Below are 25,784 nucleotides of genomic sequence, written 5' to 3' on the forward strand. Positions count from 1 at the left end.
CCCTGTGCTATATTCCTAGAGCTGGGGCACAAATACACTTCCTTGCTTCACCCAAGCACCTGGAGTCACTGCGCAGGAAGCAGATACCACTGCACGCTGGACCAGGGCAGTCTCGCCGTGCTATTGTGGACAGAGGGCAGGCAGCACGTAGGAGAGGTCAAGGGAGGCTTCCAGGGGGAGGCAAGCTTTGAGGAACACACAGTCCCAGTCCAGTGCCTAGCACAGGCTAGGGGGCACTCAACAAACATTTGGGAGGCCTTCTGCCCTTCCCAAACCACTTCCTGCATGGACTCCAGCAGTCACTTCCCATACAAACCTGGGAAGAGATAGGGAGAGAAAGGGTGTGTGGGAGGGGAAAGTTGGCAAAGAGAGGCATCGTGTGGGTGGGTGGGGTGAGGGTGGGGCTAGATGTTAAATCTGATTGTTTGTTTTGGCTGGGATGGGAGTGCTGCTGAGTCAGGAAGAAATTTTATTTTTATTTGAAATAAAGTTCCCCAGGGTGAGTGGGTACTGCTTCCTGGCTTTTTAGCTAGGCTGCTCCTGATCATGCGGGTAGCACTTGACAGTTCCCACGTCCTGAACAAAGCACCAACTGGGGGAAGACCCAAGGAGATTTTCAACCCAGCGTTGACCTCGGTGCTGGTTTGGAGTCGGGGGAAGGACTGGCTCTTGCCAGGGTATCATGAACACTTGAGTTACAGATTAAATGCGTCCCTCCAAAATATTTGTTGCAATTCTAGCTTTTGGGAAGTTAGACCTGTGGGTGGGATTCTACTCGGAAATCGAGTTTTATCTGTCATGTTATTGCGGCTATCTCAGTGTTGGGCATTTTCTCAACCTACCTTCTTTCAAGTTATAAAAAAAACTGCTACCAGACACATGTACACACACGGGGGAAGGCAGATGCCTTGGGAAGATGGCGAAGGAACGCTGGAGACAACAGAGAAGGAAGGCAATCACAAGGCTGACACGCTGATTAGGACTTCCATGTCTGTCCTTTGAAGTCACCCAGGTGTGCTACCTGTACAGCAGCAGCACTAGAAAACAAAGCTCGCTGATCTCGGTGGCGAAACACCTCCAGCCCCTCCCTGCAAAAAGGGCCTGCCCCATAGGAATGGATGACTCCGTGCAGTAGATTGCTAGGACCCCAGTGCCAGAGCCCATCATTTCGTTAGAGCGGGAGTTGGGCCGTGGGTCCCTGTCTGGGTTTGAAGCCTGCTACTCCTTGGCTCACCCTTTGGGCTCTTCTCTTTGCAAAGGAGCTGGTGCCAGGAGCAGTATGGCAGCAAACGAGAGCGATCATTCCTCGGCAGGGTCCTGCGGTGTGGTCTGGCCGTGGTTGGCCTGCTAACCACAAGATCTGCAGTTCAAACCCACCGTCTGCTCCTCAGCAAAAACATGATGCAATCTGCTCTGCTCCGCTCCCTCCCCCCGCCCCCAAAGACCCTAGATAGGGTTGCTTTGACTTGGAATCGACTTGATGGCATTGAGCTTGGCTTTGGGTTTGGAAAGGTGGCTCTGTCTAGTTTTCCAAGTAGAGTTGGAAGGGCCAGTTACGGCTGGTTACTATTCTGAGGCTTCTCTTTGGGGTTAGTTTGAAGCTGGAAGTTCCGACGATAACTTTATAACAATGACAATTAAAAAAATCATTTTATTGGGGGCTCTTACAGCTCTTCTCATAATCCATCCATCCATACACTGTGTCAAGTACATTTGTACATATGTTGTTATCATCATTTTTAAAACACTTTCTTTCTACTTGAGCCCTTGTTATCAGTTCCTCATTTTCCTGCTTCCCCCAACCCCTTCCCTCTTGCACCCTTGATAATTTATAAAAAAAATATTCCCGCCCCCATGTCTTACACTGACCACTGTCTCCCTTCACTTGATTTTCTATTGTCCTAGGAAGGGGTTACATATAATCCTACCTATAGATATACATAAAGATCATTGTGATCGGTTCCTCCTTTCTCCCCCCACCTTCCCCTTCCCCTCTTGGTACCTCTATTCTCATTGTTGGTCCTGAGGGGTTTATCTCTCCTGGATTCCCTTTGTTTTGTGCGCTTATCTGTAGCAGTGTGTATGCTCTGGTCTAGCCAGATAACAATGAAAATCTTAAAAGTCACTTTACATAGTACTCTTGATTAGTAGATCAGAGGCATGAAGGTGTCGAAGGAAGAAGTATTGTCCTTTGTGGGTTTTTTTAATGGTGGAGTCATTTATCGGTGTGGCAGAGAAGAAGGAAGGTACCATTTACATCAGTAAGCTATTAGCTGTTAGCCTGGCATGGAGAGACTCATTGCCATCTACCTGCATGTGTAGCAGCCCTGATGCTACTGTTCACGGCCTTTAGGAGAAGGAAAACAGAGACCACATCCTCCCCACTTCCCCAAGTGTGCTAGGCTAGCTTGTCTAGCGAGATAAGTCCAGTGACACTCATCTATGGACAAGAAAGGACTTTTCATCCAGAAGCAACTGCACATCAAGAAGCTTCCCTAGCCCAGTCCAGTGCTAGCCAGAGCCCGTTTTCAGACTCCCGTAGTGAACGCCGACAGGTGAAGTGTGAAACCAGGAGATCACGGGCTGGTGAGGGCAGAGTCACATGGATCCAAGGTTGGCAGAAGCATGGCAGTTCACCTACAGCTCTCAGGGTTTGGTGACCCCCAAGGGACCACCCCTTGAGACAGGCAAAGTCCTGCAGACAGGAATGTGGAGGGGCAGAGAGAGAGGCAGTTCCCCAAGCCCCTCACTCTCATACAACAAGCCATACCCCCAAGGAGGTGTTGTCAAGTTACCACCTGATTGACAGGTTTGACTTCACCCCTAGCCAGGAGTATCCAGTTGACATAAAATCATCCAACAGCCACCCCTAGGGAGAGAAGGGACTCCAAGCCCTATGTGGCTTCCCAGGGCTTCCTTACAATACACATAACCTGTCTGTTGGGTAGGGTATGTGACATGGTTGTTCTTCATGCACCCATTTATTTATTCAAAAGACCCTCACTGAGCACCTCCTGTGGGCCCAGTCATCAAGGGTGTCAGCGAGTAGGACATGAGTCTCAGATGGAGCGTGTCTGGGGAGGAGTTGGAAGGAAGACTTTGACCAATAGGGAAGCCTCATCAAAAGTACCAACTGGGCCTATTCACCCTTCACAACACCTGAGTCAGAATCCATTCGATGGCAGAGAGTCAGGTGAGAGGAACTTGTCAGACCTTAGTAGGACTCGGGTAGCAAAAAGGCTGGACTCTGCTGACCCTGTGGGGCAAACAGAAGCAAACAAATGATTACAAGAGTCAAGAGAGAGCGAGAGAAACATACCTCCCAGAGAGGGCTCTTCGCTGCCACTGCTCATTGGCTTGAATTGGATTCTATCAATTAGCAAATATAACCTTTTCTCCAATTATCTATCTGGTGGTGCAAACTGTACTAGATATGGGAGGTAAAAATAAGAATAAAACCTTGTCCCTGCTCTCAAGGTGTTCGGAGGAGTCTAGCTGCAAAGGCAACACGGACGCACTTGAACCGCCAATACACTATGCCGAGGGCTTGCATTGTGAGCCGAGGAAAATGGGGAAGGGAGTGAGACTGGTGGGTGAATCAAGAAGGGTCTTATGAAGGAGGCTATCTTTGAAAGGCACAGGGAAGGATCCCTAGGAGTTTACCAGTTCTAGAAAGGTGGAACAGAGTGCAGCCTGGGCTTATGGGGAAGGATGTACAAAGCATGTTTGGAAGTTGTCTGCTGTCCCATTGTGATGGGGGCATAAAGTATATAAAGGCCCAAAGAGCTGATGTGGCCTTTGAGAGAGAAGAAGTGGGACTTTGACTCAGATCTTGTCCCCTGAACAATGGGAATCCTCAAAAGTTTAAGAAGGGAAGTAGAAGGGACCTCTCTGGTATCAGGGAGCCCTGGTGGTGTGGTGGTTGGAATGTGAATTGAACTGATAACCTCAAGGCCGGCAGTTTGAAACCACCCGCCACTCTGAGGAAGAAAGATGGGGCTTTCTACTCCCGTGAAGAGTGACAGTCTCCGAAACCCATAGGGGCAGCTCTAGCCTGTCCTGTAGGGCCGCTATGAGTCGGCATCCACTGGATGGCAATGAGCTTTCGAGGTGTTTTCCTCTGGTATCGTTGTGGAAGGTGGACTGGAAGGGTGGCCCTGCCTGAGGGGAGAGGACATCAAAGACAGCTCTGAGCTAGGAGACAACACGAGGATTCCCATGGATGTCGAGAGCGATGGGGAGTATTTCCATCGAACAGAAAGTCGCTGTCAATCACCTCCAAGGCACAGAGAGCAGGTGAACACTCTTGTTCCCAGCTGCCACTGAGTTCATCCCTATTCGTATGTCAGAGTAGGACTGGGCTCTGTGGGGTTTTCAATGGCTGCATTTGCAGTAGGTTTCTCCGCCTGTCTTCTGAGGCGCTCCAAGTCCACTGGGGGGACTCCTCAATGTGCAAGGTGGAAGGAGACAGCGCTGCGACTCCCCAGAGTCACCTACCTGTGAGGACAAAGCAGATCCAGACCCCAGGAGGTGACTGCTGGACCCCCATCCTTTCATGAGGACCCCTCTTTTCCCGGATCCCCTTCTCAGACCTAGCCACACTGCGTGGTCCTTGACCCCAGGGCGATGACCATGTCACCATGGAGGCAGGGACTCAGGAATGAGGCTGCCAGGCAGTCTGGAGCAAAGGGAACCAGGCCAGACTGCTTTCTGCTGCGAGCTAACCAAGAGGCTCAGATCCATGTCGGCCATCAGAGCCTTTGAACTTCCTCCGATGGAGCAAGTGCACATAGTTCCAAGGGGGGGGGCTTCAAGTGGACTTACGTTTAAAAAAGAACTGCTGAAGTGAGTGGGCTGGTGAGTGCCTCGCCTCTGGCCCATTTCCGGTCCTGGTCAGCGAGGGAGGGAGCTGGCCCGTGTTTGCACAGGGAGAGCCTGCACCCCAGCAGTGTCAGGTTTTCCTGTTTCCCTCTGGTCCCCCAGAGCTTCCGGGGTGACTGGAGTCAAGGTCAGGAGGGAGGCTCTGACTTCCAATACCAGCTGTCATTTGATAAGACGACTGTCCATTTTGGGGGGTTCAAAATATCTTGGCTAGTCAGGAACCCCGCTCTGCTCTTCTCGCCCTAGGCGTGCCGCAAGAGGAGGTGTCTGCAGGCCAGGCGGCCAGTTCTCACTGGGGGAGTCTTCATGTTTTCCTCCCGATCCCGTGGAGCCTGGGGTGACCTTCCATCTCTGAGAACTCGGCGGGGGACAGTCAGGGCATTCCATTCGAGGGGGACTTTTTCTCCGGAAAGCAGAGCACAGGCCCCTTTCTCGGTGCCAACTCTCCCCGTCTCTCCCAACCCCATAATCCTCACCCGTCTTGAGGATGGAAGACCTACCCTTACTTGGGATGTTTTCTCTCCACTCCTTTTTCTGTGTCGGGATCCCCTTACATTTCCCTCAGGGCCCTTTGAGACATAAAAGGCAGGAACCAGGAATGGACTTTCTTTTCTCTACCTCCTGCTGTTATATCCACCCCCCCTCTTCCCTCCCCAAAGGCAACCAGCCCAGAAAGGCCCTGCTGCGGACCTGAGAGGACAAGCATGGAAGCATCAGTTACTTGGAAAGTGGCACCTCACCCCCCGCTGGCTGAGCACTGTGAGGATGCAGCCCCCTCCTCTGCCTGCAGGCCTGGGTTCTCCTCTTAGCTCCCCCTGACTGTGGCCTGAGCAGAGGCTGGCTCGAGGTGCCCAGGGCTAGAATTCCTGTTGACTTGGTCCAGGAAGGCTCCCTCATCCTACAAAGCCTATAGGAGACCCACAGGAGTGGAGAAGGTGGCCAGAACAATGGGGCTCTAAGGCTTTTCCGAGGGGCTGCAGACACAGGCTTCTCAGCTCACAGGGTTGTAAGGTGGTCATCATTTGGCAAATCCCTGTCGCCACCACCCCCTTCTCTTTCTGTTGTCCTCCCCATATCATCAGCCATCTCCATCCCCTATTCCCGCATTCCCCACTTCAGCCCCAATCTCTTTTCAGGGAAGAATCCTCTGGCCCTGCTGACATCCTGGGAGGAGATGCGCTCCCTTCAGCCAGTCATTCAGTGATTCAATAGGCCCAAGCAATAACCCAAGCACCTACGGGGCTCTTCTGCATAGGGCTCTTGGTGTGAGAACTCAGCTTCCACTTGTGGAATGAAAACTTCTGTCCTTTGGGAGTCAGCACAGAAGTGGTGGGAAAAGTTGGGGCTTTGGAACCCAGTAGACCTGCATCTAATTACCGGCACGTGGTCATCCCAGGCATGCTTGCAGTCCAACGTTGGCATCACTGGGGTTCACGCCCACTGATGGCTTCACCCCAGTGCCGTCTCACTGCCTCTCATCTGTTTGCCTATTCAGAGGCAAGGCCCTGGCCAGACAAGGGGTTGTGTCTCGCCCTTGCAAGAGACACAGCTGGAAAGTCTGCTTATAACATGTGCGACAGAAAATCTGAGCCTTGCTCAGGCTTTGGCGATGCCGTGTCTGAAAGAATTCAGCTGGCCTGGTGGGAGAAGAAAGGAACCCCCAGAGTAAATACCAGGTGCAAGGCACCTTAGATACGTTTCCCTACTTAACCCTTACAAAGCCCTAAGGCTCGGTACTATTACCTCCATGTTACAGGTAAGGACATGGAGCTCCAGGAACAGTAACCTACCAAGGAAGAGGCCGAGAGAGAATCAGAGCCTTGGCTGCAGAGTTCCAAAACCCGCCAGCAACTTCTCAAATTTAGGAAGCAGGGGGAGCTCCCTGGAGGTGGACCTTCACTCAGGCTGACTGTGGATGTGTAGGAACCAGCTTTGTAGCTGGCCAGGCCCGAGGGTCCACAGAGGCTGATGTCTGATGGCCAGCGAGTGGGGAGCACCCCTGTCTCCTGTACATAGGATCACGAGAGGCAGGAAGACTGGGGGAACCATGGAAGGACACCAGCCTGGACGCACTTGCTTGTTCTCTAGGACAGGCAAGCCTGTGTGAAGCAGAGTCTGGGAAGCAGGGACTCTAGAACCTCCTGTGGCCCTGCCCCTTACTCGCAGGGTATTCTGTGGCCAGGACCCTGCTCCCGCCTAGGCCTTACCATATGTAAAAATGGAGCTGGAGTCGGGTTGGCTGAACTCAGTAGTCTTCCCTCTCATCTTCTGAACTCGCGGAAGGGCTAAAGAGGAGATGTGTGTGCAATCACCCCAAACAATGTCCTCCATGGGGCTCTTCATCTAGAGATAGACCAGAGGTATAAATAGCAATCTAATCTCTTTCAAATTCTTTGTGCTGTTAAAATGAAAGCAAAAATTCAAAGCTGGAAGAACACACACACACACACACACACACACACTCAAAAACCCTCCCTTCTGAGAATTCTGAGTCACTCCACAAAGGGCAGTGGAGTCTGGGTTAACCCTCTATTTCCCAGAAGGGCCTCCAGCACCCCAAAAGTAACTGGGACTCTGAGAAGCACTCTGCTTGTGGGCCGTGCTCCTGGGACACAGCTCCAGGCCTTGGAAGGATGATTTCCCAGAGGAGTGAGGTCTGTTCCAGGCAGAGCACAAAGATTTGGAGAAGTATTTTTGGGACTCGTAGGAGGGGCCACTTCTAAGATGGTCAGCTGTGAGTTGGTCCGTTTCAGCCTGTAAGAAGCTGGAAAGCCCCGGATAGGGCAAGATATGACAAAATAACGAGGTATAAATTACCAAGGGCATATGATGGAGGGGGGAATGGGGAGGGAGGGGGGGAAGAGGACCTGATGCAAGGGGTTTAAGTGGAGAGCAAATGCCTTGAGAATGATTGGGGCAGGGAATGTATGGATGTGCTTTATACAATTGATGTATGTATATGTATGGATTGTGGTAAGAGTTGTTTGAGTCCCTAATAAAATGTAAAAGAAGAAAAGAGAAAAAAATGATTAGGGCAAAGACTGTACAGATGTGCTTTATACAATTGATGTATGTATATGTATGAACTGTGAAAAGAATTGTATCAGCCCCAATAAATTGTTAAAAAAAAAAAAGAAGCTGGAAAGCCAGGCCGACTGTGGCCGCCTCTCAGACCTGACCCTCGCTGGCAATATGGTGTGCAAATCGTTGGGCTTCCATGTCCTCATCTGTCAAATGGGCGTGAAAGTGCTGTTGATAATGGTACTATTGACATTACCCATCCACGGAGTTGTGGCAAGCACGGATGGGGATAGTTTCGGAGAGGCCCTTCCTTGATCTCGCCTCCTGCCATTGCTCCAGCACTGCGGGGACATCCTGCTGGCTGACATCTGTCTCCAGGATGGAGGTGTTCAGCGGGCAGGAAAGGCCAGACCTGTACTTACACTGACTCTGTGTCAGAGCAGCCCTCTCTGTCTTTCCTCGCAGCCACGGCGTCCTGCAGCAGCTGTTTCCAGGGCAGAGCCTGTGCTGTTGACCTAACCACCATTGGGGATGGATGGTTGGATGGACAACCCAATGGACAACTGTAGAAATGGAAGCATCCGAAGATGAGGTAGGTAACTGGATCAATCGGCAGATGGACAAATGATGGATGGATGGATGGATTTCCCAGACTATTCTGTTTGAATCTTGCAATTCCAAAGCGTGGACCCACTGTAATGCTTTCATGTGGCTTCCATAAGCTAACATGTTGGCGCTGCTTTCTCTCTCACCGCCCCCCCCCCCCGTGCCCATCAGCCACAGTCGTACTGGGAGTGCACTCCATTCTGCCCGGGGAAAGCACCTGGTGGTGAAAAGAGAGCAGAGGAGGAGACAGATGACAGGCCCGGGAGTCAGACTAGTCGGGGAGAGATGCCTTGCTCGGCCACTCCTCGGAGCCTCAGTTCCTTAATATATAAAGTGGACATAGCAAAGCCCAATCTTATGGAGATTAAATAAAATAGGACTTAGAATGCACCTAGCACAGTTCTGATATTCAATCGGTAAACCTAGAAGAAGCTTGTGAAGGAAAGAAGCGCACAGACATATATTAGGTTTCTTTCTTTCTTTGAGCAGGGCTAGGGCCAGTGCCAGAGGCAGATAAACATTGAACTGTGCAGTGGGGATTTCTAATTGCTTCATTTCCATAAATTGTTTTTGAAAAATTAAGCTTTATTAAAATTAAATATATATGTTCTTCAAAAGATAATAAGAGAGTGAAAGACAAACTACAGATTGAAAAAAATAAGAAAACAGATATGGTAATGATTTTGTATATTACTAACACATACGTGATTCTTACTCTTCAAAATGTTTGATTAGTTATGTCAATAGAGGCATGGCTCATTTGTCCAGGGCCTCTATTGACATAACTCGAGTTGTTTTCCTTCTCGGTACCTTAGTTTTCTTTCCTAAAAGATAGTTTTGGTGGCATATACCTCACACATTATATAATCTTATCATTCAATCATATTCAGAACAGTGTGTAGTCTTCATCACAATAACTTGCAGAACATCCTTTTGTACTCATTGTGGTTTGTTGTTGTACTTTGTTATTATTAGGTGCAAAGGGTGAGTTCTGACTCACAGTGACCCTATGTCCAACCAGAACAAAGCACTGCCCAGTCCTGGGCCATCCTCTCAATTGTTCTTAGATGCAGCCCCTGTGTCAATCCATCTTGTCAAGGGCTTCCTCTTTTTTGCTGCCCCGCTACTTTACCAAGCACGATGTCCTGCTCTAGGGACTGGTCTCTCCTGACAACATGTTCAAAACACATACTGTTGGCTCCTCATGTCTTCCCATCTCCCCTGCCATACAGCTAGGTAATTATTAATCATTACTGTTTCTATATACAAAAAATCATATAAAACACAAATAGGATGAAACCAAAAAAGCAAATAAACAAAATCCCAACAACAACTAGACAAACAGAAAAACTTCATTTGAAAAGAAAGCAGAAACTATTAAAAACTGAAACAACTTTAAAATGGGCCCAAAGGGAGATCAGATGACAAGGCGTTACATTTCCACCTAACCTAACACCTGCCATAATTGACTTTACATGCTCCCCGTCTGAGAGCAAGGCTGCTCACACCCCTGGACTGTATTCAGAGGAGATTCGGCAGGGGTGGATTTCATGTGAGGACCCTGAAAGTGGGTTTTGGCTTCCACTGTCTTCCATAGCCTTCTGGAAACCTAGCAGTCACACTTTAAGCTCTGATACCATTCCTTTCCTCAGATTTTGATTTTATTATTTATAATCCTTGGATCACACAGGCTGGTGCAGTTCTTTCACGTGGCCTCAAATGACGCCTCACTTAGATGGCTGCTGCCTGGAGGCAAGCCTTTAAGACCCCAGATGCTATTCTTTCTGAGAGCCCAGCACCATCTGCTTTCTTGACCACTCTTTGTATGGCGCCCATCTCTTCAGTGAGCTCTTCATCAGGGCACGTATCAAACAAGACCATGTCGTAAGAACTAACTAATTGTTTTCAGATTGGGGCTAGAATTAAGCAGAAGCCCCCAATCCAGAACGAACTGACTCTTGGCACTGATCCACCTAACCTTTTACTGGCCAGTCTTGGGTGGCAGAGACAAGTGCTCTGAAAATGGGTTACAGAAGTAGCAGCCTGGAGACCAACCACTTCTAAATAGCTTTTCCTTTTATGGGCCCATGCTCTAGATGGCCACTTCCTGGAGATCATATTCTAAACTTTGTCGTGATGGATGCACAGTCTGCATGCCCATGAGCTCCCGCGGAACCCAGATGTCACCCGGGGGGAGGGACTCGGCCTTTACCTTGCTATTTTAAGCAGCGGGTTTATAATCATGGATGGAAGAGAAAGCAAACAGGGCAGGGACAGTGTGGGAATGGACCGGCTGCAGGGGGTGGGGGTAAGGCGCTGCTTGGGGCCTCTCCCAGGGAGAATGGGGTGTCTCATCAAAGGTGGGGTCTCAGCTAGTGCTGGCCCTGCCTTTATCTGGCAGCAGCTCACATCTCTTAGTGACTTAATTCACATCTGTTTTATTTTGTTTTCTGGCCCACAGACTGCCTTACGATCTTTCTTAAGGGGCAGGAGGTAGAGGTGGATGAAGGGAAGTGGGGATTAGATAGTATAGTCTTTCCAATGGGATTTGGAAATACTATGGTCCCAGAATCCTCTGAGATGGGGGTCATCAAGTCTCATGGTTGGTTTTCATTAGGAAGGATTCAGGATTCCCTGGAGTTGGAAAAGCCCCCTGAAGTGAGTCAGGGATTCTGTGATGCTTGCCTTTGCAGGAACTCTGTTGAAAGGGGGAGTTCACTATGTTAAGGAGAAGCTCACTTCATCTTCAGATGGTTACAACCTGTAAAACATTGACCTTTGTCTTGATCTGACCTTTGAGTCATTAGCTGTGAGTCTTTCCTCTGGAAACAATAGGACAGTCTGAATGTTTATCTAAGAAAATAAAGTCTCTAGTTTTCAAAAAAAATTGATGATCCTTATAGTATCTTGCTTCTTTTCCCCTGAATATGCTCCAATTCCCCCAAATCCTTAACATGTGGAGCATAAGATGTTGTTGTTGTTGTTAGACTCACAGTGACTGCGCAACATAACGAAACCCAGCCTGGTCCTGTGCCACCCTCACCATTGTTTCTGTGCCCAAGTCCATTGTTATAGCCACTGTGTCCATCCGTCTCGTTGAAGGCCCCCCTCTACTTTACCAAGCAGACGTTCTTCTCCAGGGACGGGTCTCCTGACAACATGTCCAAAGTTTGTAAGATGAAGGAGCACGCTGATCTGACTTCTTCCCACACAGATTTGTTTGTCCTCCTAGCAGTCCATGGTCCAGTCAATATATTCTTTGCCAGCACCACAATTCAAACGCATCGGGTCTCCTTCAATCTTCCACTGTCAATGTCTTTCACATGCATATGAAGTGATAGGAAATGCCCTGGCTTGGGTCAGGTTCCCCTCAGTCCTCAAAGTAATAGCCTTGTTTTCAATACTCCCAGAGGTCTGCTGCCGCAGTTACCCAGTGAAACATGTCTTTTGATCTCTTGACTGCTGCTTCCATGAGCATTGACTGTGGACCCAAGGAAGACAAAATCCTGGACAACTTGAATCTTAGTGGGATCTGAGGCACAAAGGAAAAGCTGAACGATCATGTCCCATGTTTGGGAAACTGTAGTCTATTAGGGCCCCCTGAACCTGTCTACATATCGCATACTTAGTTTTGTGGGTGTTTTTGTTTGCATGATTCATCCATTCATTCATTTGACTAATTGTTTCCAAACATCGATTATTTTCTTCACTTTCCTTCCTCAGGGCAGGGAGGGACTCATAGCTTCACCTTAGATGGTTACTGAGTTTTTAAGCCCCAGTAACAGCTCCCCAAAGGAGGATCTAGGGCGTTGTCTCTGTGAACTATGGTATGCCCCAGATGGTGGTCCTGATCGCCCGGGTCTACTGACTCATGCCCTCGAGGCTCTTGGGTCTGTCTATGAAGTGTCTGATGACCATGCCCCTGCCAGTGTTCTCCTCCACATCCATGGAGATACTTGCTGCTGAAGTAAAATACAGGCGTACAGCTTTAGATATGTCCGTGCGCATGCCCCACCTCCGTGCAACCCTGTCACAATAGACTTCACCTAGTATCCCTGATGTCCCTTCTGCTGAAGCCCAAGGGAGAGTGAGAAAGTCATACAGGACTCGCCTTTGGGTGAACCGAGACTCGGTTCAATCATCCAGGAGCCATTTGGGATGGGAGGCACAGCATGCCCCGCCTCCATAGCCCTCGTTCGTAGGACCTGGTTCAGTCTGTCCAGTATGACTTCTCCCCCCTCGGTCCTCGTCTCCCCCTCCCGCTTCCCTTCTCCACTCTCCAGGCTCTTCCGACTGGAGAGATTTCTTTCCACACTTCAGTGGTCGTGCCTCAGCTCAAACAATTTCTAGACTTTTCACTAAAATCGAGTACACCTCCCCACTCCAGAATTAGAGACCCCTCCTCTGTGCTCCCGCAACGTTTCCGTTACGCCGTTTCCCAGCCGCCGCCCTCCTCCTAGCGCGAGCCATAAAGTGTGTGGTGACTGAACGGATGGATGGATGGAGGACATAGGTCATGGATGTGATTTCTTGAGCCGACCAGCGGGTGTCACTCAAATGTTTCAGAGCCAAGTGGAGCTACCTTTCCATGCCAAACCTCCCAAACCAAACTCACTGCCACTGAGTCAATTCTGACCCCTGGAGACCCTAGAAGGCAGGGTAGAAGTGCCCCTGTGATTTTCCGGGACGGAAACTATTTGTGGAAGTAGAAAGCCCCACTTTTCTCATTTGGAGTGCCTAGTGGTTTCAAACTGTTGACCTTGTGATTAGCAGCCCAACTTGTAACCACTACGCCACCAGGGCTCCCCTTTCTATGGCAGAAAATAAAAAAATCCAGGAAGATGGTCATACCGCCCATTCGATGAATCCTCTGGGAATCTACAATAAATAAAACTCCTGGTCTGCCTTAGGCAGAAAGGCAGAACAGGGGGTGGTGATTGTGTGTGTGTGTGTGTGTGTATACATGAGAGAGAGACAGAGACAGAGAGACATAGAGAGAGAGAGAGAGACTGCCAGCACGGTGGCTGATGCCTCACCCAGGCTTGCCCTGCCATTCCAGGGCCTTTCTGAGCCCACGGTCCATGGGGGTAGGAAGAACACCTGCTCTCAGGGAAGTAGTAGGGCATTCTGCTTGTTCTCCTGAAGCCTCCAGCAGTCAGTAGCACTTCATATAGGACATTGTAAGTATTCAGTAAATCAGTCCATGTGTGTCCATTTGTGTCCCAGTGACCTGCTCTGTGGCTAAGGACAGTGCCGATGCCACCTGTGGGTCTGTCTGGTAGCTTTCCTCTCAGTCGGCAGAGTGGGTCCTTCACGAGGGCTCTTAGGTCATAGAACCAGACTGCTTATTGGTTTGGCAGGTCCTCGCTCCTTGGTTTGGGCTCAGTCTGATAGGCTTAAGTGACTAGGCCATTCCAGAGTGACAAACTTGTGGTCAAGCTAGTCCAGTCACTTTCTTGGAAAGCAAGACATTTGCTTTGCTTTTCCTTTTGTTTGTCCCTTGCTGTCACCTAGTAAAAATTTCATTAGAAAACAGAAAGGAATTAAAAAAAAAAAAAAAACAGAAAAGAAGGCAGCCTGAAAGAGAGCTGGGTTGGGCGGGGACACCCTGCAGTCTGGACGAGCTCCCTGGGCTGCGCCCTGTGCGCAGGGGGTCTCTGTGAGCCGCTGCTCTGGGTGGGGCACCCTCTTTCCTTTCCCCCTCAGAACAGCTCTGCACAGAAGGCATTCTCACCCATTTCCCCGACGGGGAAACTGAGACCGGAGGTGAAGTCAATTTTCCATGTCAGCCAGCCAGTGAGTAGCAGTAGCGTGATCATAGTCAAGGGTCTGCTTCCTTCTACCGTGTGGTCCTGCTGCTCATAAGACCCTTCATTTAAAAGCATGCAGGGCAGTAGGGCTCATTGGCTCCGCTCTGTTGGCAGGTGAGAGGAAATCATGATCCCAGGTCTCCGGACTGTTAGGAGCTGAGAAGGAGCAGGCGATGCTTTTACTTACGAGGAACAGAAAAGGCAGAGCAACGTGACTTAAACATGAAGGAGATTTCATTATGGCCTGGCTTTGGGTGCATCTCCATCAGGTCTCCAGTTTTGTCCTCAGTCAGTTTGTCCCTATGTCCCTATGGCAGCACATGGCCTCAGTGTGACTAGCCTGCGCGTGAGAAGGCCTCGGGGCTCCAGCAAGGAGGCCCTCTCAGACTAGAGGAACGCCCTGCGCTCAGTGGCGTCTTGGTCTTGTTGCCAGTTGCTGCTGACTTCGCTCCAGCCTTTGTGTAACAGAACTGGACGGGGGCTGGTCCCATGCTGTCTGCATGATCGTGGTATGTTTCCATCCACTGTTGCAGTGATGGCCCATTGGCTTTGGCTGGCTGTTTTCTCCCCTGCAGCCAATCACTGGGTTATGTTGTTTGGGCTCAATCCCAGCCAGGCCCCAAGGCTTATGGGGGAAGCACTTGAAGTGTGTTGTGAGCTGCTTGGGGTGGACCCTGCATGAGGTACACAGGAGCCCACCTGGCTGAGGCTCTAGAATCGTGGCTTTCGAGAGCTGTGGGGCCCGGTGAGGGCTGCACCATGGAGAGAGAGCCTGCTGACGGGTGCGAGGGGAGAAGCACCGAGGGGCGTCAGAACACCATCTCTTACTCTCCACATCCACGTGACCAAAGGAGGCCGTGGTTTAGTGGAAGGTGGTCTAGCCACAGATCAGGAAGAGCTGTGTCCAAATGTTTGGTTCTTCATATCTTTGGGGGCAAATGTCTTTTACTCTCTTAGGCAGCTCCTTCGTTAATAAAACAAGAGTAGTCATAATAACATCAGAGATCCTTGTGAGCATTTAATTAGATGATGTGGATAAAGCTCCTAGAATAGTGTCTGGTTCAGTACATGGTGCACAAACAAGAATCTGATCCCAGAGGAATGTCTTCCATTAGCACTGGCTTTGAGGAGTTTGAAGCAGTTTTCTCCCTTCTGGGATAGTCTTATTTACTGTAAGGACCAAATTAGATGCAAATCTCTAAGGTCACCTCTGACTTTGTAAACAAAGCCAGAGAGCAGGAGGAAATGCAATTCCAAGTGCCCTCTCCGAGCCTAGTTTGACCTGTAGTGTTGCTGTAAACTCAAGCAGGCGGATGCTGTTTGGTCCTCTCTGTGGCGTGTGGCTCTTGGAAACAAACGGAGCCCAGATCTGGATAGGGTGGGAATGGATTTGACTTGTCTTTTTGACGTCTCCTCAGCCTGCAGAGCCCAGGCCTCTCAGAGCATTGTTGGGGCTGACACATCAGAGGTTCTGGGCACATCCAGTCACGTTGCCAGGAGGCTGCCATGCCCCACATTCCTGAGGAGGAAGAGCCCCCCGGAGAGTCACAGGCAGCCCAGAGCCCCAACAGCCAAGTAAGTGCCCCTCCCTGCCCTTGGCTAGCTTGGCCAGGGGCCAATCCAAGTGCTGTAGCGGGCAGCTGCTTCTGGCCAGTCCAAGGGTTTGCTGACAGCCGGAGCACCCTGCCGTGGGTGTCTGGGGAAGGTGCGTGTGCGACTTCCACGCCAAAGACAAGATTGTTTTGAGTTTGTCTGAACTGACAAAGTCTGAGAGTGGGACTTTCTGGGGCCTGAGAAGTACCTCATGAGAAGTGAAACCATCGTACCCCTCAACCCAAAAACAGAGAAGGCTTAGCCCAGAGGGCCTCACTCTGTCGGGGTGATGGGTACCCACAAAGGCTACTTAAGTGAACCCACTTAGGATGAAGATCAAATTTTCATCATGCATCGTGTAAAAAATTAACTCATTGAGATTTAATTGTAAACAGAAAATAATGAAAATAAATGAAAGGAGATTTTATTATGGAAATGAAATGATGACAAGGTGGACATATTATGGAATATAGGTTGAATGGTAATTTTTAATGAACCAGGAATTAAGTATTGATTTGGGTTTTGGTATAGTTATTATTTTTATATCAACAAAATAGTCTATATGGTCCCACGTCCTTTACTTTACATTGTGCTGTGTCATACCCTGAATAAGCAATCCTGGTTTTCTAATACTTAAGCCCACTATCCATTTTCCAAGGACTTAAAATTTTTAAATTTAAACCCAGGATGGCAGCATAACAAGCTCCAAGAGACAGAAACGGGCTCCAATCTCAGAGTGGCTATCCCAGCCTTGGACTGTCCACCCCAGGCATTTTAAAATAGTTTTATTGGCATGTGATTCATGTATGATGAAATGTACATATCAAGAAGAGTGTGCAGTCATCACCACAGTCAATTTCAGAACATGTACTTCTTTCTCGTGCTCGTGGTTGCTAGTCCCCGCCCCCACCTCCCTGTCACACCCCTAGGTAACTATTAATCCACTAACTGTCTCCTTAGATTTACCTAGCCTGGATTTCATACACAGACAATCAAACAAGAGACAAACCAACAACAACAACAACAACAACCCGACAATGACATAACAAAATAGAGAAAAGCTTCAATCAGAAAGAAAAAAAATATCAAAACCTGAAACAACTTTGAAATGAGTCAAAGAGAGAGCAAATGATAAAATGTTACATTTTAAATTAACTACCTCTGCCCTATTCCATGTCTGTTCAGACATTTTAAAAAACAGACTTCATTTCTTAGAGAAGTATTAGGTTTATAGAAGTAGTATACAGGAAGAAAAGTTTCATATACTTCCTCTCCCCCATGCGGGTTTTTCCATTATTACTATCTTGAATTACTATGGTGCATTTGTTACAATTGATGAACCAAAATTAAAATATTATTATTATTAAGTAAAGTTTATCATTTACATTAGGGTTTTGACAAATTCAAGGTGGCATGTGTCCACCTCTAGAGTCAGACAGAATAGTTTCAATGGCCTAAAGATGCCCTGCACTTCACTCCGAGGATCACTTTTAATCCTTTAATATTCAAACCATTCCCATTCGAAGAACTTATTTTGCAATCCTCCTCTCTGAACCTCATAGGCCTTCCACGAGCGATGTTCTCTAACCCCGTATCTTTGTCTTCATGAATGCTGTTGTCTGGCTCCAGTGAACTAGGCCTGACAGGCTTGCAAGCTGCCCTGGGCCAGAAGACAGGGAGTAGACATGAGTTATGTGAGGGGAGAATGTACCAGTGAGCATTCATTTTGTAAACGGGAAGATCCGGAGTGATAGTTTCATATGACAATAGCGTTTGTTTTCTTTTACATCATAGCTGTGGGGCCTCAAGTAGTAAGTATTTGTTAGAGGGTGCCCCTCGTCCCTCAGGTCCTAAACCCGTAGCGTTGAGGTGCTGTTCAGCAGCCGTATGGCGGAACACTTCCCTTAAACTTCAAAGCGGCAGTGGCCAACTCCCAACCCCTTGGTGACAGACAGCCCAGCTCAGAGTTCCATTGGGGCCCCATCCCAGGGACTTGGCCACAGCAAATGCTGCTCATCGTTGCTTTCAATGAAGCAAGGACGCTGCTCTGCTTCTCTGCAGGTGACTTCTAGCCTTCCCAGAAGAGAGTTCCCTGCTGCCCGTTCCTGCTGCTGCTTCTCCCCAAGTACGGACAACCCCCCAAAGCATTAGCGGTAGTAGATAATAAGGTTTAACCAACATCTCTTTGGAAAACTTGGGGATTAAAGAAGCAAATGGCAATATAGAGCAATCGCAGCCACAGCAACAAGAAAGCAACGGAAAGACAGCCTTTGAGGTTAGTTCCTCCTGGGTCCACATTTAGCCACCTTAAAAGACCTTCACACTCTCTCATCAGGAGACACAAAATTAGACAGTCCAAAGGCTTTCTGAGCCTGGTAGCCACATGTGAGAATTCTATAAATGGGAAGTGTGTGAATGCCCGAGTTAGCCAGTGGGAGCTAACTAGCCAGATTTCAGCTCTACACAAGCTTACATATCTGTGACCTTGAACCAAAATCAGACTTTATTAAAATGAGGCGTCGGGTTCTGAAGGCTCTTCAAATGCCATTATTTTATTTCTGTTCCCAATTAGCATTAAGGCATCAAAGACAACGTTTTCAGGTTCTAACAACTTCAGCCTGGCTGGGGCCCAGTGGAAAAAGGACCCATGAGGAATTCAGGTGAGCTAGGAGCCAGGAAGCCCGTTTCCTGTCACAGAAGGCGTGGAGCACAGCATGGAGGCATGACTCTGGCCAGCCCGATCTGGCTCGAATCCTAGCTTCTGCACATCCTGGTCAAAGCCCTTGGGCAAGTCGAGGAGCGTTTCTGTGCCTCCGTTGCTTGTCTGTGCTCCAGGGCAAGGGTACTTGCTGCCTCCCAGCCTCTGACTGTTCAGCCCAGGCCTTGGGTTTCTTCATTGGCCTGCAGGGACCACGAAGCCTGGGGCTTTCTCATCCACTTCAACATTCTTTTAATCCTCTGCTTTCACCGGCAGCCATTGGGCCTCACTAGCTCTCTAGAGATGAGTGAAGCATTGTCCATGAAAAGCTTCTCCTCCCTCCCCTCGTGTCCCCACCAGATAACTTACATGGAGTTTCTCAGGGGCAGAAGAGGAGTCAGGCCTCTCGAGTGGGGCTGGAGCCTCCAGGGACTGAAGGCCAAGGCTCTGGGAGCAGAGGAAGCCAGACAGCCAGGGAAGTATGGGGTTGGCCAGGAGGACTCAGCTGGAATTTCTGGTACCGTGTGAATTCCCACTCCATGAACAGGCAAAGAACAGAGCATCCTTCTAAGTCTACAGCTCCCTGGGGTCCAGCATTAGTTCTGGTGCCTTCGGCCCCTGCCCCCACTTCCCGTCACTGGCCTGAGCACTAGCTGAGTCTTTCCACATGAAACACAGAAGCAGTAGGACTAGATCCTGCTGTTCTTCCTACGTGTACGTGCATGTGCACAAACGGTGTGTACACACATGTACTTTAGGCTCCCAATCGGGAGCTGAAATAGAAAGTCACAAAGAAATCTCAGAGTAAAGTCTCCCAACAATATGACTGGCACAGCATTTTGGGGGCTGGCCCTTGATCACGGAGCGCTTCAGAGGAATGAGCTCACAGGCAGAGGAGTTCTCTGGAAGGAATAGAAGTTATTAGGTCACAAACGTAGGCTCTTAAAGGACCACCGAGGATCTTAATGGGACCTCAGAACTAGAAGGCATCCCAGATAACTTCCCTGTCCCCCTTCCCAGCAGGCAAAGCTAATCCATCATTGTGAGCCCCAAAGGAGTCATCTTGGGAACTCACAATTCCTCAGTAACCCTTAGCGCTCCAGATTCAGAATTTCCTGGGGTAGGTCTTGAGACTTTAGGAATATCACTATCCAGGGAGCTCATTCCCTAAGATAAAAGTCTACACCACGGATAATGGACTCTTCTCCTTTCCCAGCGACTCTCGCTCCATCTGCCCTTCACAGAGGCCTGTTGACATTAGGTGCTGTCCAGTTGGTGCTGACCCCCAGCAGCCTTCTGCACCGCAGAAAGACGCACTGCTCTGTCCTCCACCATCCTCCACAATTGCTCTTCTCTTCGAGGCCAGGGTTGCAGCCAGTGGGTTGATTTTATCTTGCTGTGGCTCTTTCTCTCTTCCACTGCCCCTCTACTTCACCCAGCAATGATGTCCTTCTCCAGGGACTGGCCTCTCCAAAGTACATGAGACCAAGCCTCCCGATCAGGGCTTCTAAGGAGCATGCTGGCTGTACTGCGAAGACAGGTTTGCTTGTTCTTTTGGCTGTCTGTGGATATTCGTCACCAGCCCCACCATTCAAATGACTGATCCCTTTCTGGTCTTCTTTATTCATTGTCCAAGTTTCACATGCATAGGAGAAAATACCAGTGGCCTGTAGGGGGTTAAAAACCTGCAGCTGCCAAAGGACTAGGTTTCTAGGTCTTCCCAGAGGCACCTTTCTCTACAGTTTCTCCAGTCTTTGCTCCCATGACAGAATGTTCCAGCTCCTCCAGCCCCTCCTCCGGACACACATCAGCCAGTCTTGTCCCTTCCTGGCCCCAGAGGCCAGATGCAACCTGACCAGAACATCCGTCATTTCCTGGGCTGTGACCAACAGCTGTCTTACAAAACAAACTCAACTCAGCGGAGCACAGTGGCTTCCTCACAGGTGCCTTCTAAGCCCGAGGGAGCAAAGAGGCTCATGTGAGTGGTCAGAACTCATATTGCACTAGTTCTATTTGCTACCTGGACCATTTCCTGCCTCCTCCCATGGATTTCTGGGAACTCTAGCAGATGTCATGTCTCATATCTTCTGCTCCACCAATCCCCACAACCACCCACTCCTCTCCATTGCCTGCGTAGCCACAGCAATGATGGCGAGAGATGGCTCTCCTAAAGCACTGAGCACAGGCCAGTCTGCGATGTTGGCTCATTTAACCTCCCATCAACCTTGGAAGGTGGAGGGTATTCATAGCCTCTATCCCCCTTTGTGGAATGGTTACCATGCACCAGTGGGCATTGGCTTGCCCATTTCCTAAGTGAGAAGACAGATACACAGAGAAGTGAAGTGTTTTCCTCTACGTCCATGTAGCTTGTACGTGCCAAACCCAGGATTTAGATCAGCGGGGCCTGGCCTGGATCCCATGTTCTTAGCTTCTACCTGCCAGTAAGCACTGTTGACTTTGTCTCTGGACCCTCAGGGTGAACTCTGGCCAAGGGGCTCTTCACCTATGCCCGATCCCAGAGCCACTCATCTGTGAGGGGCTGAACTGAGCCCCTGCAGCATTCACTGTTACATAGACTCCCAATCACAGTGACCTGTGGTGCTGGGTCTCACTAAACCCCACGGGAAGTAGTGACATTAGCTGTGGGACTAGTGAACAAAATTCAGTGCCGTGCATCCTATCAAGACACTGTGCTGCCCAGACTCCATTGTGCGCAAACCTTCCTCTTCCTCCTCAGTCATGCAGCAAAAGCAGCACCATTGGATGCACATCGGCTCCCAGAGACACGGAGCACCATGCCATTCCCTGCTGCGGGCCACTCACCCACCCACCCACCCACCCATGTTCCTCTCACTCCAGGTCTCACGAGCTTATACCTTGTGTTTCCCGATTTGCTCCTCTGGGCAGACACTGGTGCTCAACCCTGTGATAGCGCAGGGGCTTGTGGGCTGGGGGCTGGGGCAGCACTCAACGAACTGGCGGCATCTGCCCAGCGTCCAATTTTTAAGTAACCGAGCTGAGGTTGAGTGAGCTCAGGAGAAGAGCCCTGTGTGTGCGGTCCTCATAGGCTCCTGGAATCTCTAGCCATGAAGCCAACGCCACTCAACCGGCTCTTTTTTTGGTCCAGACTTGGAGACCACGGTGGTGGCCACCATAACAAATCCAGAATCATCTTCCTCTTTGTGTCCCTGTAGTGAGAGACCCCCCTGGCTCCCAACCTTCCATCAATGGACCGGGCCAGTCCTGCTTGCCCTGTCCTTCAGAGGAGGATAGTGACCGAGCAGGTGCCACAAACAGTGAGGGAGTTGAGGAAGACACCGGAAATGCTTCCTGCGCATCGAAACACAAGATGTCAGCCATACAGCAGAGCGGAAGGAACCTGGGCGTCACCTGCCTGAGCGTGTCCTCATCTCTAAACTGAGGTGACAGTAATCACGCCAAACCTCGTGGACGGTTTAACTGGCACCAGCCACTGGGCTCGGCTTGTGGCGTTCATCATGCCATTTCACTTTGATGACACCTGTGGGAGGTGGATTCTGTGATTACGCCCCTCTGTCCATGAGGAATTGAAGCACACAGAGGAGAGTGCTTTGCACAAGATGACACAGCTCAGTAGTTGCGCCAGATTCCTAGACTGAAACCCAGGCAGCTTGACTTCACAGCAACCAGAAAACAGACGTGGGGTACGGAGGGGAGTGCTCAGCTCGGCGTACTCTGTTCAGTGCTTTCTGCAGCAGGAGATGGTTTACAAAATGCTGCCACTGCACTTGACCCTCCGGCCCCACTGCACTTTGGGCAGCACAGAGCCATTCCTTACCTTATCCACGCAAAGGGAAGGCATTTGTGGGGCTCCTACTGGACTCGAGGATTAACTCCTTGCACCTGCTCTCTCACTTGACCTTCACACCACACCTGTAAGGCTGACACGGCAGTTCTCATTTTAGAGATCAGTAAACCAAGGTTTGGGGAGGTTAAGCTAGTTGTCTAAAATGACATGACAATAAATAACAATGTCTGGATGCTACTCTCTCAGAGCCATAAGACAAGGAAGCAAATCCGAATAATTTGTGCCTCTTTCAAATCCAAAAATACCTTCTTATTCCAAAATGGAGTGTGTTTGCATATGCAGGAAAGGATGTCTATATACGTCCACGTGGTGGCCACTGAGTAACTATGGAATTTATCCGGCACACATTTACTGAGCACCAACCCTCTCAGGGCACTCACATTCAGCAAACGGACAGCTAAATGACAAGCGTCTCTGAGCTGATTTGCTCTGTGTTCACCCCTGGCTTTCTCTGACCAGGGATGGAAGCATCTTGCCTGGGATTGGTGTGTCCCCTCCTTCAGCAGGATTGCAGACTTTTGCCTCCATTTCTAGTCCCTGCCTTCACTGGTCAGCATACTGTCCTAGAGCCCTCTTGGGAAATGCATGCTTGGGAAGAAGGCTTAGGTCCCAAAGAAGGAATTGTCAGATTGAGATGAAGGAAGATGAAATAGGTGATGAACACAAAGCACTTGAGCTCCAGCACTTGCACTTGCCCCAGTCAGCAGAATGAAAGCCCTCCACCATGCTTCCTGCATCCCTGAGCACTGGATACACATGACAATTCTAGGAGGTAGGTGTGATCGTTTCCTATTCAGCAGATAAGAAAACTGAGGCTGCTAAGGACACGCTATAATCACCAGAAACCTGGCAGTACTTTTGAGGGCTCCAGAGAAAATTTTGTATGTGTCCTCTCTCTGCTCATTTCTACTTATCACATTTAACTACTTTTTTTTTTTTTCAAGAAAAGCCTCCACTGAGGGCTTCGATGAACTGTTTTCAAATAAGTTCCCAGCAAAGCATTAAGATCTGGTATAGACGATGCTGGCAGCATCTTTTGGGCACCTGTTGTGTGCCCCCATTTGAGTCTGGGGGCATCCCTCTCCCATAAGATGTCACCACCTGCATGTCACGGGTGAAGAAACGAAAGCGAGGTTGCGAAACTATTAAAGGTCACATGGTTGCACCACGGCTGCGTGAGATTTAAACACATTTCCTGCCGAAATGTTCCTGCCAGCTTTCCCTCCCGGCCCAGCGCCACCCAACAGTAAAACAAGTGTCCTGATCACCAGTGGTGCTAAGAAAGGGGCAGGCGCCTGAAGTCCCTGCCGCCATGAAAAAGAAATTATGAATCAGGATGGGTCGAGCGGAAGTTCCAGCAGAAACTTGTGGTTCAGTCACAGAGCGAGAGTTGTGAGATTGTAGCTGTCAACTTAACTAGGACAAAGCCGAAAGCGTCTTAGAAGTGTTGATGGTTATCGACAGTGGAAAGGCATATTACAAAACTTTGTCCTTTCTCCTCAGTTGAATTGTGAGTTACTGAATATCTTCGGTGTGTTTATTTTGCTGTGTTGTTTCCCCATCTTTCCTGTCGGACTGTGTGTGAGCTACTTGGGGCCAGAGGCCAAGTCTTTCATGCGTGCCTCCAACATCCACCATAGATCCTAATGTGATAGGCACTTCTGGAAGTAAAGACAGGTGGATGGACATGTAGATGGATAGAACAATGGTTGCTTGACAGGGTGGGTGGAGGCTTACATGGTTGGATTGAAGGGGGAAAGTGCGTGGAAAGGAGGTGAGAAAAAGCGCTAGAAGATGATAATCCATGGCTGGCTCGAAGACTGGCTGATACAAGACTGTGCGGACTAAGATTACTCCGGAAGTCTCCTCACATGAGAGGAACAGCAGTGATGACGAAGGCCAGGTGACCTAGTGATTCCCGGTATCCCGGTATCCCAGTGTCAGCGCCAGTGTCAGCGTCGCCAGTGTCGCCAGTGTCAGAGGCAGGGAAGGCCCTGGTGCCTGGGAGCCTTCCCTGGGTGGACTCGGGAGCCCTCAGAGAGCCAGCCCTGGACAGGGGAGGCGCTGCACACTGCAGAAGCTCTCAGCAGAGGCACTTTGGCTTTTGTGTTTACTTGGGCCCTACCACCGGAATAATCATCTTCTCAAAAGTCCCTAGAGAGTGCTGCTTTTATCCTGCCATAGGCGAGCTAACTCCTCCCTGTGGCTAGGGACCCTCTGGAGAAGAGACAGTCCCCCTCTTGGCCCTGCAGGCGATGAGAGAGGAGTCTGGGGATGTGGCCACACTGTCCTCGTATCCCATCGCTATCACCGTTACTGCTTTGTTTCATGTAACCTCAAAACAACCCTGAAAAATGGAGGCAATGAGTTCTACCTAATGGATTCGAACATGAAACCCAGAGAAGTTAAGTTTGTTGCCCATGGTCCCTTCCATGGGATTCTGGCTTAACTCCACCCAGCTTTAGCACCCATGCTTTCTCTATTAGCCCACACGCCCTTCTGGAAAGATCCTCATCTCCCAGGCTGCCTTCCAGGGAAGGAGGTAATCTCCCTATTCCTGCCCGGGCCTGGACCGGTGTTATGTCTTACAGCATCCTAGGCCAGGCCTACTCACGTGACATTGGGGAAAGGAAACCAATATTCCCATCTATGACACCGGCCTATATTTATCCCTGGGCCCAGGCAGTTAAGAAACCATTGTGCATTCCTGGGAATTTATGAGTGAAATAAACATTTAAATGTTTCTATAAGATTTATTTAAGGAGAACAAAATGTGACCTGCTGCCTTGTGCAGGGGGAGCCTGCCAGAAGCTGGCCCAGCCCGTCAGGACTCACTGGCCTCAGGGGAGGGAGACAGCGCTCCAGGGGCTGGGCCCTGGAAGAGGTGAGCAGGCTGCCCCGGACATGCTCTGTCCCTGTGATCGTCCCCTCCCCGCAAGCTGTGTGCTCAGCCTTCTGCTAGCTGAGGCCCTTCCTGGAGGAAGGGGCTTATGGGCAAGTACACAGCTTGGAGGAATTCATGAGGAGAGGTGGAAGCCCGAGAGGTGTGATGTAGTGGGAAGGAGGAAGCCTGAGTAAGTGAACAGGCTTGGCATGTTGCTTTGCATTAATGAGTATGCTTACACGCCACAGTCCAGTTTGCATTGGTGCCGTGGGGATTAAAATGGGAAAAGAATTCTAGCAATCACCTCCCCATGTTCAAGTTCGTCACTGACATCTTCACGATTCCATCAGGAAGGCAGTATTATCGTCCTCCGTTTGTAGATGTGGATCCCAAGCACCATCCGTAGCACTGCTGGGAGAATTGAATGAGACCCTGTCAGAGCAG

The 25,784-nt window shown here is 49.7% G+C and overlaps 1 protein-coding gene across 6 annotated transcripts in view; it reads left to right on the forward strand.

Moving 5' to 3' along the window:
- The window catches only part of IRAG1 (inositol 1,4,5-triphosphate receptor associated 1), a 132,919-nt gene that overhangs the window by 36,336 nt on the left and 70,799 nt on the right, over window positions 1–25,784 (forward strand). For 3 of the 6 annotated variants that reach the window (XM_075546073.1, XM_075546070.1, XM_075546071.1), the window contains exons 2-3: window positions 8,368–8,494; window positions 15,737–15,893. In XM_075546073.1, the coding sequence (XP_075402188.1) occupies window positions 15,825–15,893 (69 nt within the window). In that variant the 5' untranslated portion in view covers window positions 8,368–8,494; window positions 15,737–15,824. The remainder of the gene's footprint in view (window positions 1–8,367; window positions 8,495–15,736; window positions 15,894–25,784) is intronic. The other 3 variants (XM_075546076.1, XM_075546074.1, XM_075546075.1) reach the window with 1 other exon arrangement.

This window comes from Tenrec ecaudatus, chromosome 4 (genome assembly GCF_050624435.1).
Source record: "Tenrec ecaudatus isolate mTenEca1 chromosome 4, mTenEca1.hap1, whole genome shotgun sequence".
In the NCBI taxonomy this organism is placed as follows: domain Eukaryota; kingdom Metazoa; phylum Chordata; class Mammalia; order Afrosoricida; family Tenrecidae; genus Tenrec; species Tenrec ecaudatus.